Raw genomic sequence first — 16,504 nt, forward strand, 5'->3', positions numbered from 1 at the left:
ATGTATGTATGTATGTATCTAACTCTTAGTAATACATACATACTATATATGTAATAATAGTTTCGGCAAGTTATTGATTTGTAATGAACTTGTCCGTTTGTAAACCATTCGATTCTTATCAATTACAGTTTTTATAACCCAGTATATATTACAACATGTAACTGGTAATACTGGACGCATTAATCACTGGTATTATTCAATGGCCTTAACAGTATCCAATCCAATTTTTGAAGTGCCCTTGCGCATATGAAAAGCGACAAGCGCAAGAAACATATTGATAACTGTAAACGAAAAAGCCAGATATCTAAAAATTAATGAACACTTGCTGCCGCTCAATTATTAATTGGCGCTGGAGTACTTACAAAATAGGTGTTTACAGTAGATGGGCGCGTCAGTTCATGTTTCAACGCAAGACCTCGAACATTACAATGAGCAAAAGTAGCTGCGGACAGATCGTTTCGATACCCACCACGGAATGGACGGCTTTGCGCGACGTATACCGCAGAGACTGGCCGAAGAATGCATACAGCTACAATGCGCTCGAAAATTATATACAGTGGTCACGCAAAGACCCCGACCTGTGCAAACGGGAAGTGCGCATTTGGAGTATTGACAATAATTGGCGGGAGCATGGCATTTATATTTTAGAGGTAAACGATTCAAGTGTTTTCAAAGTGACCTGCAATATCCGTGCTATTTCATTAATAAACGCAGGATAAAATTAATCACGGTCACATGATCCGAGCAGACATCTGTTCCACCGAGCACACAGCACTTTTCCAGCAGGCTTTACATTGCACGAACTTTAAGTCGTCTTCTGAGTTTCTATTTCGTGAGAGAACATGTGCATTCGTGAAGCAGCATCTCGAGAATTTTGGCTACAAAATTAATCTAAATATGTGCTTTCCGGCGCAGTTGTATATGCTGAGTAAAAGCGATTGCCGCAAACTGGAAGTTAGGTAAGTTAAGCAGCTGCGTTTGTCTCGCTCGCCAATGGAATTTGTTTCTAGACCACGCGCCGACTTCATTATTAAACCACTCACTTTGAATGATGTTAAAGAAGTCGATGACTTCTGGCCTTATAAGTCGGCCGGCTCTCCTTACATTATAAGCAGAAATATCAAGTACAATCTCTCCATGGGCGCCTATCACCCCGAAAGTGGTGAATTGTGCGCTTGGGTAATACAGTAAGTATACCGTATCAAATTATAAAAAAAAAATAATATTTTTAGTTTTATGACAATTTTTATCATTTCTATACACTTGTAGCAGTGAATTGGGCACCTTAGGCCTTTTATGTGTCAAAAACAACTACAGACGCCGCGGGTTGGCCGAGGATTTGGTTGTGCGAATTTGTCGTACATTGGCCGAGCAGGATTGTGATGCCAGCGCGCATATCGAGGATACAAATGAGGCATCGACTAGGCTTTTTAAAAAGTTAGGATTCCGACCTATTGAATACAATTATTGGTTCATAAGAGCGGACCACGAAATCGCTTCAAAGGCAAGCGTCGCGCCTGTGGCGGGCCTATATGGCCAAACTATGAAGAATGGTTAAGAATATATCTTTTTTAAACACACATTAGCTTCTACCTTATATATTTGAAATACCTTACCACATACTTTAGGAGCCTAAATTGTAAAGAGTTTTATAAGGCGAGATCAAGTAGTTAATAAAGAATCAATAAGTACCCAATTATGTTCAGTATAATACTAGAATAGAGCTAATAATACAAACTTTTCACTTTTGAACATATTTTTGAGATAAATATAAGCGTTGCCCAAAAGTATTTATATTTTGAAATGGGGAATAGATACTACTCTATTCTTTTTTTACCCCGAAACCTAACGGGATCGCAGAAGTGCACTTCTGCCTTTCTTTTTTTTATTTCTTGTCTAAGTCTCCAGCAAGTTTTCTCCGTCTAAGCCGCTTATCTTTACAGCAAAAAGAAGCAAAACAGTTTGGTGTTGGCTTTCCAAAGCGATGTGCGGGAAGACAAACTCATGTGGGGGCATGCACCTAGTCATACATATACGTTTTCTCCGATCTTTTTGTACAACAGTACCAGCTCACACACACTTGCACACATTTGTAGTCACATTCGTCTTCGTTTCCATAACTTTTCTTTGCAAAGGAAACAGCTGAAATCGATTTAAATGCGATTGAAACTGAAATAAGCAACTAAGGATGTAAGTTCATTGATGGCAACAAAGTAGTCTATGAAAAAGAAGAACAGCAAGAGCGAAGCCTAGTTGTTAAGAGTGTTGGCAGTTTGTAGACATTTTATGTTGCAAACAAGCTTAATGTAAACTGAATTTTTTTATGTTCTGTACTGATTTTATTTTGAGCCCTCTTCTCAATTTCTGGCAGCCACTTGTTTGTGCTGTTCCGCTTCACTTCAGAGCTCCTCCTTTAAAAACCAATAGTCATACTCAATAGCTTCAAATCCCAGCCGCTTAAAGAGTTTCAACGAAGGCGTATTTCCGTCCACTATGTGAGCTGCGGCGTCACATCCTTGTTTGGCCAACACGTGACACAAGTGGGTCACCAAATACTCAGCCAGACCCTGTCGCCGGTAGTTATCTTTCACATACAAAAACCCTATAACGCCCAACTCATTTCTTATTTGGGTAAATACAGAGAAGTATAAACTATAATTACAGTTATACAAAGAGATTTAGTCAGACTTACATCAAGACCCAAGCGCATAGTTCGCCAATATGGCGGTTATAAGCGCCAAAGGAGAGGTTGTGCTTGATGTTGCGCTCAAGAACGTGGCCGGTGCCCTTTCTTTTATAGAGCCAAACGCTCTCGACTTCTTCGACTTCGGCCAATGTTAAAGGCTTAATTATGTAATCCGTGTGTTCTCTAGAAATCAATGTAAAGTATAATAAACATGTAATTCCTTATTGCTGGTTTACCTAAGCTGTAGTTGGAGGCTGCTTTCTTTACTCAAGTGATACAACTGCGCTGGATAGCATTTGTTCTTCAATGAATACCCTTGTCCTTCCAGAAATTGTGTAACGTTTTTGGCAGTTTTTTCCCGAAAAATAACCTCATCACAAGATACTAAATCCAGATAACTTAAGGCTGTTTGGAAAAGTTCGCTGCACTCATTGAAGTAGGCATCCACTCGAATAATATAGGCGTCACCAGTCTGATCCTGTAAAGAATTTTATATTTTTATAAACTAAATTCCAATTGACAACATTTTCACTTTAATTACTCACGTCCAATATGTAAATGCCGTGCTCTCGCCAGTTATTATCAATGCTCCAAATGCGTACTCCACGTTTGCATAGTTTGGGGTCTTTCTGTGCCAGCTGTATATAGTTCTCTAGGACGTTGAAGCTGTATGCATTCTTTGGCCAGTCTTGTTTGTACACATCACGCAAATCCGCCCACTCTGGGGTGGATATCAACACACCACGTTCTTTGTTGTTCAGACTCATCGCTCTGTCGGAGATCTAATTCTGCTTGTTCAACTAACGATTCCTTCTTTTGTCATACACGTAAGTCACAGCTTTCACTGTTATCATTTTATCTATCACTTCAATATCACGCACGAGTATTATGCAATTTATTTACTCTCATTCAGAGTGATGCACTTTAGATTACATTTTCTAAACAAATTCTTACAAGTGTGTATGCGAAAGGCATACGAAAGAGAAAGTTCGCTATCCATTTTATGCTCATTTTCTATATTCAATTTATTCAATGCACGATCACTTACGAAATACGCTTCAACAATTTCATTACAAAGAACATAGATAAGCGTGGAATTGAATTACTTGAAGGGAGATCGTCACTCTAAAGGATTTCACCAAAAAGTTTCAACTATTTTGAAAGCAATGAAAAAGTTTAATCTGTTAATTGCATCGACCGGGAATCGAACCCGGGCCGTTCGCGTGGGAGGCGAACATTCTACCATTGAACCACCGATGCAGATAAAATAAATAATTCTTAAAAATTTTAAAATTTAGTTCACTTAATAAACTTTTTGAAATTTAAAAAAAATAATAATGTAAAAAGTTACAAGCATTCCTATGAGTCAATGTAAGCTCAGGCTCCTGGAGAATATTAATATTTCCACAGTGACATTTAATATGCCTCAAATATTGCTCCACGTTTTTCGCAGTGTATCACTGTATTACGTTATTAAACAATATTTCATACAAACATCTTTTAAATAAAAATTTCTCCATTGCATCGGCCGGGAATCGAACCCGGGCCGCCCGCGTGGCAGGCGAGCATTCTACCACTGAACCACCGATGCTTATAGCAACCCTGTGCACTTAAAATTATAAATAAGTAACTTTTTAACAAATTACCATAACAAAAATTTAATAATATTAATAACTGTACAACACGTTAAAAGCTGTTTTCTTTAGCTATCTGTTTTATTATTATTCAAAAGTCTCTTGAAAAACAAAACAATACGTCAAAATTTAACAAATTATTGTGGAAAGGTCTCAAAGTCAAAATATCACTCATATGAATGTCTACATATTATATGATAAATAATAATTAAAAAGAATTATTGCATCGGCCGGGAATCGAACCCGGGCCGCCCGCGTGGCAGGCGAGCATTCTACCACTGAACCACCGATGCTCTTCATTTCATTGTGTCCAATTTCTGATTTCCGACAACATTGCTAGTTACTAGACTTAAAGCTCGATCGTCATCTAAAACTTTTGATCGCACTAAACGATATTTACTGAGAGCTACAGCAGCTTAACAGCGTGATAACAGAGAGTAAAGCAAATGAAAGATATTTTCTGTTGTTAAATTGAAAGTAACATGGCCTCCTGTGTTATGAGAGGCTGTTAAGATTTACTAGCGACTCACTAATTCACAAAGAAAATAAGAACATGATTATTTGCAAATGAAAAAACTGTATGGGAGTGTATTAAATACATACATATATACTTATAATTAATATTTTGTAAAAATATAAAACTATTTTTCAGATGCCCTTAGAAATATTGATCAGCTTTGTCTTTCATTCGAATCGTAGCGCACGTCCATATTAAACTTAGTTGGATTGGAGCTTGAAGAGACAGAGGCTTAAATTTGAAATTAGAGATCGACATTAGTTGGCCCCATTTTGGTGGGGGATCCACGGGGGTAACTTTCGTTTGGAGATTGGAGCAACATAAGCATCGGTGGTTCAGTGGTAGAATGCTCGCCTGCCACGCGGGCGGCCCGGGTTCGATTCCCGGCCGATGCAATCAGCGTTTTTTTGTTTTTTGCCCACCATTATTAAACTAACTATACAAGCAAACAGGATAAAGGACGATGCGTTTATTTTAACACTTTATATTAATGCATTTACTTAAGAAAATATTTTAGTTCAAGCTTATCAAAAGTTTAACAAGAAACAACTATAAACGGCATCACTAACAAATCGAAGGACGCAAGCCACGGAGAGTTGTTGCTGAGAACTCTCAGTTTGGAAAGTTTCATAAATATTATTTATTTGTGCAGGCTTATTGAGATTATATTAAATAACATTGTTGCACTTATTAACACATTATTTACTTATTTTACAGTTTACCATTAAGCACGTTTATCTTTAAGATAAGAATAACATATCTCATAATTTCTTGTCGAGCCTTAAACCTTCTTACCACTGTACGCAATTCAATATGCACAAATGAAGTCATTAACTTCCTTTTAAGAATACATTTTATTAGACTTAGCAACCACTTAATTGAAAAGCTTTCTCTGAAGCGCTCAGCATGCACCAATACACATTATCGATTACCTTAAAACCCAGTTTTTCAAACATGGAGCGTGATGCCATGTTTTGGAAGACAACAGGTGCGGTGACTTCGAGTCCTTTGGATGCAATCAATTTGGACATATAACACACCACCAAACTTCCAAGTCCCAGACGCTTATGAGACTCCATTACCTGCAGCAAACCCAAGGAACCAATCGGTAATCTGCAAGTAAGTACAACCTTGATTATTCATTTCCCATACACAATACTTCGCTAGGTTACCACCTCAAACACCAGGCCACCAAGTTATCGGAACTGTCGTAGACACCCACACTGTCTGCGTAAGTTATCATTCTTTCCACGAAGAGTAAAGTGTTAGACGTACGATGCGGCCACACGCTGTTCACCAGCTCCGCATTTTTCGTATCCAGCCGCCTAAGAGTGAAACCTTCAGGCACGCTGTAATTGTTTTGAGAGTATAGACACTATGGTACATATATACATTATACATATTTAGCTTTGGATATGTGTTTACTCTAATGCAAATTGAGTCGCTTTGTCTTTGTCGATATGATACCAAGCGGTGCCGTCTGCCTCAAATTCCTCTTCCTTTGCACCTCTGCCTATGAAGAATTGCTTAACAGTGGGCGTTAGCCGTTCCGGATAGCCAAATACTAGAAGTGGTTCTTTGTTCTTCAGCATTCTAAGTGCAGTCAGTAAACGCTCTTGATTGTCACTCAGTGTATTGATGAACAAATAGGTTATTGGTTTCTTTTTCTATAATTGTATGAATTAATGCAAGAGTACACACATAATGGGTAGCCGACTTACAATAGCCACATAGGTGCCATCGCTTCGCCAATCTCCATTCAATGAGTAAATGTTTATTTCGAGCTCCTCGTTCTGAATTTTCCAGTCAATCAGGCATTGTATGGTATTGTATGCAGAGGATAACTGCTTCTGGACCAAGTAAAGGTCTCGCAAATCAATCCACTCCGCTTGTGGAATCTCAACTAAAATGTTTGCCATGCTCTTAGCAGTACTGCCGAAGTAGTTGTGCGCAGTGCGGACTTTTGGAAATTGCCATGTAGCCGTTTGTGCAAGTTTTTGTAAGAGACTTGCATTCTCGTGATGAGCGCATTGAACTCTTTGAAGAGAATGCTTTTTGTGCAATTGTTTAACAACGTTCTCATCTTATATCAACAGAGTCAACTCAAAATGTACTCATACTAATCAGCACTTATAAATTTTTTATTTTTAAATATCGAAGCACGTATTTCTATTACTAGGCGCTTGAGTATTTATAGTCCCAGAAATATGTTATCACTTGTAAAATCATATATTTTCAATTGAAGTCATTCACCTGCTGCTGGTTTTATTGCCCAATATGTTTCTCCGCCATTTTCGAAGCGCAATTTTTCAAACAAACGACGGCTCGGAGTTTAAATAGATTTTCAAACTGATGAACTGCAGAGAGGAGACAATAGAATGAGGGGACCTTAGACTCTACCAGGCACCTACCTTGATGTAATTTGGTTTGAAAGAGGCTTCTTAAAAAAAAGCGATGTAACCTATAAATTGGTCTCAAATCGCAATTTAGTGCATTTTGAATCCACAAAATTATTTAAGCGTCTGCAGAGCTTTTAAACTGCAGTTGTTTGTGGCTAATGGGTTTCCCAGCAACAAATAATGACCAGATCGAGAAACAGAATTACAAATCTAAATAAATACTAGTTGAATGAGCCGAACTAACAAACATAAATACAAATTATTTGAACAGAGTAAAGCGTAGACCGCGACTACGGCTTGTCAGTGGGAAAATAAAATAGCTGAATAGCAGCGTCGTCGTAGCAACTACATTTGTGGCAACTAGTTGTGTAAAAGTCGAGAAATCAAAGAAAACAACCCAATAAACGTCTATGGCAAAAATGCCGACGGCGAACGCAGAAAGAGCAACAGCTGAGGTGGAAATTGTGTGCCCAGGCTAAAGAAGGCCGGCGACGGCAGCAAGGCAAGAGCGTGGCGCAAAGAAGTTGCACATGCAAATGAAAGCGAGCACATCCGCAGCTGCTGTATTGCCTTTCACTTCCGACGGAAGCCTTTGCCGGAAACGAACTGTGCGACCGGATTTCTTCACAGACATTGTTGTGATTTTCTGCTCGCTCTTTACTTATCTTGTGTACAGAAGAGAGCTAATTCGGCTTCTGCTTAGACACCGAAGTATGAACTATGTGAATTTTGACAGTAATTGTGGTATTTATGTTGAATCTGGCAGACGCTTGCCGAAGTAACATGGAATTGAATAATTACATTTATATCTATGTACATACAAATGAACCTGCCAACTGTTTAAATGATTGGATTTGCAATAATATATCTAAACTCAAAGGAAAAGCCGAATATTCGTAAATGAGCGCTAAATTTAATAGAGAAGAAGTTATGAGTATAGTGAACCAGGTAGAAATACTGATTGTCTATACAGTAATGCAGTAAAAAATCATTATCAAATTATTGTTAAATATTACTATCTAAGAAGTTCCATTACAGCCAGTGGCAACACATATTAAACTGACGTTAAGAATATGTTTCGCATTTTTCAGCAACGATCTTTACTGCTGGAGCACCGCGGCGTATACGCGACCCACCCACCGAATTTCCTTGAACAAACTTTATCGCAGCATTAGTGTGATACTTTGAACAGCATGGCGCCCTAAAGTGACAGCTGCTGCTCGCGCTGAGCTAATGCTGCATGCCACAACTGCACACATGCAGCATAGAGGCACACACGCACGTATATTTATGAGTTTAATATGAGCGCTAACTGTGCGGTTTCACTCCTTTTCATGATGGCCATGACGACGCTGATTATGGCGCCGATAATGTTAGTAATACTTTTATAGAAATATAAAAAGCGTGCGTATAATGCATCCTACAAGCAAGCAGCTGGCTGCAGACGCGCATACGTGCAACATAAGAGCGTATGTGTGGGAGTGTGTGCCAAATGGGCTGCTCGCTCGACTGCGCTCGACACGACAGAAACATTTTGTTGCATCATTCGCATCGTCAACTGTTAATGGCATTGTTGACATCACCATTGTCACCTCAGTAGTTTCTTAGTTGCGCCACAGTGTTTACGCTCCTTTCGGTATTTTTGCAATTTCATGGCAGCGTGCGTTTTTACGTGCCGCCAAACCCTTTGCGCCGCGCCGACCATCAAGCACCGTCAATTGCTGAAAATATTGTTGATAATGTCGCAAAAGAATAGTTTCGGGCAGAAAAAACTGCAATTAGGGGAATAACAACAAAGCGCACAATGAGTAACAGACGTCCGTTTATGGTGAATGGATTCATGAAAATAACAAATAAAAACTTCATGGACAGCGGATGCAAGAAAGGAAGGAAATACATGCTGAAAAAGCTATTCCTTCAGTTTTTCTTTTACAGCTAATCAAGTTTTCATGGTTGCCATTCTTCTGCATAATGACAGAATAACGTGTTTTTCTGGCTTCTTGGTAGCCAGGAATTGTTGATGCCAGCATGGTTTTGTTTTTATTGCACTGTTTTTTTTATCGACGTTATCACAATTATGCTTTTGGCGTGAAATGTTACTTTTAAAATAACTTTAAGATGAGCGGTGCGCTCTATTTTCTAAAGTTTGAAGAAGTTCTACTTCACATAAAATAACTAGTTCCCTAAGATTTCAAACAAGACTTCCAATTTTTCGACGAATTTCATAAAATAATTTTCTTATTCTGACTCTGAATGAAATTAAGATTTTTATTTAGACCATAAATACATATGTAGGTTGCCTTTCCTATTTCGGGATTTGAAACAAAAACAAATACTAATCACTAAAAATCACTTTATTGTTTTTCAAAATATTATGTAGAATTCTAAAGATGCACCGCACTCTGGTCAACCTATCGTTGAAAAAGTCGATAAAATTATCGAAAAGGTTGACCAGGGCCGTCACATAAGCAGCCATGACATCGCTAAGGAACTTAACACTCATTATCAAACGATTTTGAACCATTCATAAAAGGCTGGTTACAAAAAGAAGCTCGATGTTTGCGTACTATGTAAATTGTCTGTGAGAAATTTAATGGATCGAATTCATCTGCTATTCTTTGCTGAAATGAAATCGAACCATTTCCAAAACGAATGGTAACAGGAGACGAAAAATGGATGAAATGCGACAATAATGTGCGAAAAAGATCATGGTCCGCGCGCGGTAAAGTTCAACAAATAGTCGTAAGGCCAGGATTGACTTTGAAGCAATCGAAAAACGGCCATAACTGATCAATAGAACATCGCAATAAGACATCACTGGACCACACACTTCTTTGATAACTCGGCAAAAACTGGGAGAGCTGGCCTGGAAAGTTTTCATGCATCCACCATATAGCCCTGACCTCGTACCATCGGACTACCATTTGTTCAAGAGAAGCCTGTGCAATTACTTGTCGCAGTTTTTCGCCGTGAAACCCGAAAAGTTTTACACTGATGGAATAATGTCTCTAGCAGAAAAATGTCAAGAAATGGTCGACCAAAATGGTAAATATTTTGTTCATTAAAGCTTATTATAAATATGAAAAAAATAAGTTGAACATAATATAATACATAATACTGGTCTTAGTGACTGAAAAAGATGTATACGTTCTTTTTATGTTTCTTGTAACAAAGCACATACAAGTTAGTTTAAGCAGGAGATTTGACACTTTAAAAACGCACTTTACTTCATTGCTTTCTTTCAAGATAATTTTCGATGATCTCAGCAAAGACATTAAAATCAAGCTCTCCACATTAATTGCGTCAATTGAGTATATTTCTGCTCTTGCGAAACTGTCGGGAGTACTTGTGTGGCAGTTGAGAACAAATTTCCTGCCTTATCTTCCACATGCTTGCATCAGATATTTGATGCACTAGGAACAGAGAATATCAAATGTTATTAAGCGCGATAGAGCTCCGAGTCGCAATACACTGAACAATTATCCAATTGCTCAGCGAATGCCAGTATTCTAGCTCCGCATAGCATTTAACGCAAAAGTATTATTATCTGCAAAGAAAGCAAATGAAAACTGCAAAAGCTGCTTTGAAAGCAAAAAGCTTTCTATTAAGAACGTTTTGTATTGATAGGTGTGTCTGAGAGTGCTGTTATAACGTCTTCGGCGAATATGTGTGCCTTCAGTCTCTTACTGTCAGCGCGAGCGAAGGTTGTTTTGGCCAAACAGCGATCACATTCCGTTACTCAGTGTAGGTATGTATATGTAAGTGAGTGTTTAAATTTTGAGAAGAGCGAAATATAATTGATTAGTATTTCGCGGAAAGAGAAATCGGCAAATTAGCTGAAAAATTTACGAGATTAGCGACATATGTGAAGATTAGTAGAAATATATATATATATTTTTTTTTATTGCACATATCTCAAGCAAAAATTGATAGCATCTAAAGGACCCGCTGCAACCCAACTGACTAACTGCAATTTCCAATCACTATCGACTGCAAATGCCCGCTCGTGCGGAATGCTTGCAACCCACGCATTGCGACAGTTCCAACAATTCCACCGCGAAGCCGGCCCAGCAACACCGGCTGCTGGCGGCCATTTGAATACCCCTCGACCAAATGGCTTTTCTTAATTGCTTTTCGATTTGATTTCCACGCCGCTCGGTCGTTACCGTGTTTAGGTTTCACATTTCCCATACACTTTAATTCAAGTTTTGTAGCTTTGCTTTACATTGCCAGCCGTAGCTATCGCACGTCAGCACATCGACAAGCATATATATGTATATGTGTGTAAACACTTCAATTGACTGGCGTTCGGCAGTTTGGCGCGTAAACTAACAACAACTGCGCAACTAACTTGGTCTTTCATTTGAATAGCAACAACAACAACGAGTGCTACCACAAAAGCTGTCATCTAAAGGCTATAAAGACTAGCATCATCATCATCGTCACAGCAGCAGCAGCAGCAGCAGCAGCCACTATGCCAGCAACAAATGCCGCCGGCTCCTCTGCCGTGTCGTCAACGGGCTATTCGCAGCTCACTGCCATCAGCGAAATCAGCGAACTGCATCAATTGCGTGATTTATACCGTCGTGATTGGCCTGCCCACTGTGTGGGCTACTATTGTCTGAGCAATTTCATTGACTGGGTGGAGAAGCGCCAGCGACTGAGCTCAGTGGCGGATATGAAAAATCTGCAGATTTTCACACTGAACAACGATTGGCATGGCGATGGACTTTTTTTGATTGTGGTGAGTAATTGAGTAGCCTAACAAACAAGCACATGTACAGGGTGGTGCAAAATCTTTGAAGACATACAGACTTACACCTAAGAAAATAGGCAGTAATAACGGAGGGATCGCGTGAAATATTTGCGAGAATTAAATTTTTTTTTTTTTTCGGAAAAATTTTTTGAAACACCCAAGAAATTATATTTGAGTTTATTTAAAAATTAATTTAAACTTTAYATTGTGTCTGTAAAAAAGAGAGAGAGAGAGCTGTTTAACGGTACAATAAACTTTTCCATACACCGCAGGACCGTTATCAGCTATTTGTGAATTCACTGCTGTCCAGCGAAGAACGCGAGCGCTTGACAACCGCTTTAGCGCTGCTCAACTGGGCTTGGCCGGGCTTTAAAGTGAGCTCCTTCCGGGAGCGCCATCGCCCGTCGGTGCTGAGTGTCGTGCGTGAGAAGCAGTTAAAAGTTGAGTACGACAGCTTAACCCTTATGTACTACCAGCCACGGCAAGAAGTGCTACAGCTGCCGTTAAGGTATGTATGAAGATTATTATGCGTTGAAACCGCAAGTGAGTAAGTAATTGCAGCTGTCCAGATGGCTATGTACTACGTCCTTTAAATGCCGCAACGGATGCCGACTTAATCGATACACTTTGGCCAAATCGTCATCAGGGTTCACGCTTCGTGATTAAGCGGCTGATCGAATGGAACGCGAATATGGGCGTCTACACCGCAGACAGCGGTGAGCTGGTGGCATGGTGCCTGCGGTAAGCCTTTACTATTATCACCGTATAGAAGTTAGCGCTCTAACAACTGAAAATGTTCTTCATTAGGCTTCAAGGTGGCTTTCTGGGCGCCTTGCAGGTGAAGGAAAACTACAAACGCCGCGGTTTGGGTAGCCTGGTTGCTGCGGCCACGGCGCGTCGTATAGCCGAGGAGGGTGACGATGTAATGGCGCTAGTGAACAAGGATAATCGCGCCTCGCGTGCCACCTTCGACAAGCTGGGATTCAAGGTGATCGATAATTGCTATTGGCTGCGCACTTTTCCCACAAGCGACGTCGAACGCGCGTGGCCAGATGGCGAGTAGGCAGTCTTTTATTCACTGATGGGGGTGTATTGTACTGTATATGAATGAGCCAAAAGATATAATTGAATAAAGTTGAAATGGAATTATTAATGAAACTACTCAAACTGACAATTTTTTGGTGGGATTTCAAATATACTAGACCAAAAATCTACTCAATTTTTAAATTGAGTAGTGGAAAAAGTATTTCCGTATTTTGTCAATAGATGTATTACGCATACTATAGTACAAAATATTCCCATGAAGCAAATTATTTATTAATACAATAAAATATTTATGCTTAACGTCACCTCGTTTATCAAGTATCACGAGCGTTTATACTAATTTCTAAACTCCAACAAAAAATATTCACCTCTTCCACTAACTGTGTTACGAATAAAGGAAAATTGCATAAATTGATAACGCTGTGCGTAGTCAAAGGTTCGAAAGCGCTCTTCTAATCGAACAATTATAAGCGCGACACGCTGGACGCTTTTATCAAATGGCACGAGCGCGATAAGCTGCTCCAACGAGTGCTGAACGACGAGCAAAGGCGCCGTAGTGACCCGCATATGATGGTAGTGTGTTCTATGGGTGAGGTCGAAGAATCAAACGGTTTCAACTACAGCAAAAGTGACTGACACATTAAGTCTTCTTTGATTGCAGAGGATTGCTTCGAGCTCTTTGCGAATATATAGTACTGTCAGTAGAGGAGGCACGGTCGTTGCTTCTCTTAAATAGCTGATGCATGGGTTAAGATCCTTTAAAATCGCCGGCATACTGGATAACGAATGTCTATTGACACCGTACGCGGATTGTTAAACGAGCTGCAGCCGTGGGCATACGATTCAGCAACCACCAACTGCAGCGAGAAAATGCATTGAATGTGAAAGTGAAGTAAAATACTTGGAGCCTTGAGTAAGTGTGTGTATTTTCTTATCAACAATTTCCGATTCCATCTACTCGCATGCAAAGCTGCTTTTCTGGCTTCGAAATGTGCTCCCTAAACATTGCCGAAGTGAAGATAATCAACTATTTGTGGCATGTCAATAATGCCGAAAGTTTGGAAATCATAAAAAGCTTTATTCTCTAGAACAGCAACAACATTGGTTAATATGCGGATAATTCGGGTAAATTGGTAGCTCGGTGCACTATGTTAGTGTTTCGGGCTTTATTTCTCATTGAACTTCACTAATAAAACTATTGGCTAATACCAAAGTGACTTTCTCGGAATGTTGCATGTGAAGCAAGCTTACAGGCGCTTTGGCTTCGCCTTGTTGCTTTACCTTGGCTCGTGACATGGTGCTGAATGTCTAAACGAACGCCAATGAAAAGCGTGCAATGATCGGCGAACGTAATACCACGAACGTAAAACCATAGAGGAAATATACGAAATTATGCGTTCAACTGACAAACTTTTCAGTTTTTTTTTTTTTTTTGTTTTTTTGTTATGAACTAATATACTTATTATCTCACGTTATAAATAAAGAGAGAGGTCTCTTTTTTGCCTTTAGACGATCAATGAATATGAAGAGTACATTATAGTTACATGGCGCTCTCCTCTTCACGGCTGTATTGTAGACAGATACTTAAAACTAGTGCGGCAACTCTTGCTCTTAGTTTCAATGAACTAGTAAACGAGGAGATTGCTTAAGTGAGACCGCAGTTTTCAATTACAACTTTTGTTCGCTCAATGTTAAAGTGCTGATTACTACATATGGCCTTGTAATTGAAACCCGGAATAAAATGTTTGCGGAGCTCAGCACAACGCTCACGAGCAGATCGTTGTTATTATAAACATGTGCCCTGCCACTTACTTATCCACGTATAACGACATTCAGTTACATTTGAAATCAACTAGAGTACAGTAGGAATTGGAGTGTGCTACAGCGCATAACCCCCGCAATGGCAAATCTATTAATAACTTTATACAATGTCGACGATTTGAGAACGATGCATGAGCTGTATAAAGCATGTGGCATAACTCAATTGATTGGTTATCAGACGCTGGGCAACTACATCAGCTGGTTCGAAAGAGAACCACAACAAAAGCATATTAAGATTTACACGCTGCCAGATGTTTGGCGAAAGAGCGGACTCTATTTAATAGTGGTGAGTGTGCGAGAGACTGCAAGCACAGAAATGATGAAAGCAAAAAAACATAGCACTCAATAAAAACATAAAAATGATTCAAGTTAAATATTAATATTTTTGCAGGATCGCTATCAATTGATGATAAATGCCTTAGATACTGCCGAAGCTGCAGCTGAATTGAGAACCGCCTTGCTACAACTTGACTGGAGTCGCGGTTATAAAATGACGGGCGTGCCGGACATACACCACGACACTATTGTCAAAATATTAACAGACTTGAATTTACTCATCGACATAGTGCGGCTACAAATAATGATTATGCCCAGAGCAGAGGCTTTAGCATTAGAAGTGAGGTGAGTGAGGAATAAAACTCAGTTTAATTGACAGCTTAACGGAATATTTGGTAAATGCGATCTTGGCAATGGTTTTCTCATACTACATTTGCTTATCCTTTTATTTTCTTAAGCTTCCTTTCCTTATCTGTTATTTTCGTGTCATTCATTACCTTATATTTTGTATTCTTCATTTCCGAAAACTTCATTTCCTTATTATTCATTTCATTCTCCTTTATTTCCTTTTACTTCATTTCCTCATCCCTTATTTCATTTTGTTTGCTAACTCATTCTTTTAAAAACATTTCCAGCATCTCACCGGAGTATGAATTCCGCCCGCTAGTACCAGACGAAGCTGTTGTTGTAGATAATATCTGGTATTCACGCGCCAAAGGCAGTTTGGCGTTCATCAAGCGACTCATTAAGTACAACTACAATATTGGAATTTATTTGAAGTCAACTGGCGAATTGATAGGCTGGTGCATAAGGCAAGCTTACCCACAGCTCAGCTACATATCTAAACGCATTTTACTACAACTATTTTCCATTGTCTGAACAGATGCAATCTGGGTCTACTCGGCATGCTACACGTCAGGGATGCTCATCGAGGACGTGGGCTTGCTGGCGCAATGGTGCACTTTTTGTCGCGGCGGTTTGCGCAGGCCGGCGACGACGCCACCACTATGATAAGCTATGGCAATTCGGCATCCATTGCGCTATTCACGAAACTGAATTTCAAAAAAGTCGGCACCACATACATTTTTAGAACAAAACGCAGCGAAGACAGCGAGATTTGGACCGACGAGCTGGAGGCAAAGGAACAATAACACAATTAAAAAAAGCAAACAGGCGATTAGATAAAATGTATTTGTATTTATTTAACATTTACGAGTTGTCACTTACAAACTACCGTTTTTACAACAAATAATTGTACATTTAGTTATCATGTTTGCGTACATTGTTTATATGGCAATTAAATTCCTTATTTGGTTAAGATAGTAACGGCATTCGAATTGCGACGTTAGGCTAAATTAAATATCGTTTTTG

The 16,504-nt window shown here is 39.3% G+C and overlaps 5 protein-coding genes and 4 non-coding genes across 10 annotated transcripts; 4 read left to right on the forward strand and 5 right to left on the reverse strand.

Annotated features, from left to right (window-relative positions):
• Positions 1–344: 344 nt before the first annotated feature.
• On the forward strand, positions 345–1,774 carry LOC108971467. The gene is made up of 4 exons (XM_018937561.1): positions 345–650; positions 715–959; positions 1,011–1,187; positions 1,270–1,774. The coding sequence occupies exons 1-4, from the start codon at positions 399–401 to the stop codon at positions 1,556–1,558; spliced, it is 963 nt and encodes a 320-aa protein (XP_018793106.1). The 5' UTR covers positions 345–398; the 3' UTR covers positions 1,559–1,774.
• A 550-nt stretch (positions 1,775–2,324) lies between these two features.
• On the reverse strand, positions 2,325–3,493 carry LOC108971502. Its single transcript, XM_018937617.1, has 4 exons — positions 3,232–3,493; positions 2,923–3,164; positions 2,693–2,869; positions 2,325–2,622 (listed from the first exon to the last, which is right to left on the reverse strand). Exons 1-4 carry the CDS (start codon positions 3,451–3,453, stop codon positions 2,400–2,402), a joined length of 864 nt encoding a protein of 287 aa, XP_018793162.1. The 5' UTR covers positions 3,454–3,493; the 3' UTR covers positions 2,325–2,399.
• Positions 3,494–3,875: 382 nt separating this feature from the next.
• Positions 3,876–3,946, reverse strand: Trnag-ccc. The gene has a single exon. It is a non-coding gene; the product is annotated as a tRNA-Gly (tRNA).
• A 260-nt stretch (positions 3,947–4,206) lies between these two features.
• On the reverse strand, positions 4,207–4,277 carry Trnag-gcc. Its single transcript has one exon. It is a non-coding gene; the product is annotated as a tRNA-Gly (tRNA).
• Positions 4,278–4,542: 265 nt separating this feature from the next.
• Positions 4,543–4,613, reverse strand: Trnag-gcc. Its single transcript has one exon. It is a non-coding gene; the product is annotated as a tRNA-Gly (tRNA).
• A 548-nt stretch (positions 4,614–5,161) lies between these two features.
• Trnag-gcc lies at positions 5,162–5,232 on the forward strand. Its single transcript has one exon. It is a non-coding gene; the product is annotated as a tRNA-Gly (tRNA).
• Positions 5,233–5,276: 44 nt separating this feature from the next.
• On the reverse strand, positions 5,277–6,769 carry LOC108971461. The gene is made up of 4 exons (XM_018937547.1): positions 6,559–6,769; positions 6,263–6,504; positions 6,013–6,186; positions 5,277–5,950 (listed from the first exon to the last, which is right to left on the reverse strand). The coding sequence occupies exons 1-4, from the start codon at positions 6,754–6,756 to the stop codon at positions 5,701–5,703; spliced, it is 864 nt and encodes a 287-aa protein (XP_018793092.1). The 5' UTR covers positions 6,757–6,769; the 3' UTR covers positions 5,277–5,700.
• A 4,132-nt stretch (positions 6,770–10,901) lies between these two features.
• On the forward strand, positions 10,902–13,153 carry LOC108971473. 2 transcript variants are annotated; one of them, XM_018937571.1, is made up of 5 exons: positions 10,902–10,984; positions 11,608–11,980; positions 12,265–12,500; positions 12,554–12,733; positions 12,800–13,153. In XM_018937571.1, the coding sequence occupies exons 1-5, from the start codon at positions 10,902–10,904 to the stop codon at positions 13,053–13,055; spliced, it is 1,128 nt and encodes a 375-aa protein (XP_018793116.1). In that variant the 3' UTR covers positions 13,056–13,153. The 2 variants fall into 2 exon arrangements, with proteins under 2 accessions (XP_018793116.1, XP_018793123.1); XM_018937578.1 differs by having other exon boundaries at positions 10,931–10,980.
• A 1,783-nt stretch (positions 13,154–14,936) lies between these two features.
• Positions 14,937–16,460, forward strand: LOC108971820. The gene is made up of 4 exons (XM_018938117.1): positions 14,937–15,143; positions 15,249–15,478; positions 15,769–15,945; positions 16,017–16,460. Exons 1-4 carry the CDS (start codon positions 14,937–14,939, stop codon positions 16,282–16,284), a joined length of 882 nt encoding a protein of 293 aa, XP_018793662.1. The 3' UTR covers positions 16,285–16,460.
• Positions 16,461–16,504: the final 44 nt, after the last annotated feature.

Source organism: Bactrocera latifrons, unplaced genomic scaffold, assembly GCF_001853355.1.
Source record: "Bactrocera latifrons isolate USDA-ARS-PBARC rearing strain unplaced genomic scaffold, ASM185335v1 scaffold_109, whole genome shotgun sequence".
Taxonomy (NCBI): Eukaryota; Metazoa; Arthropoda; class Insecta; order Diptera; family Tephritidae; genus Bactrocera; species Bactrocera latifrons.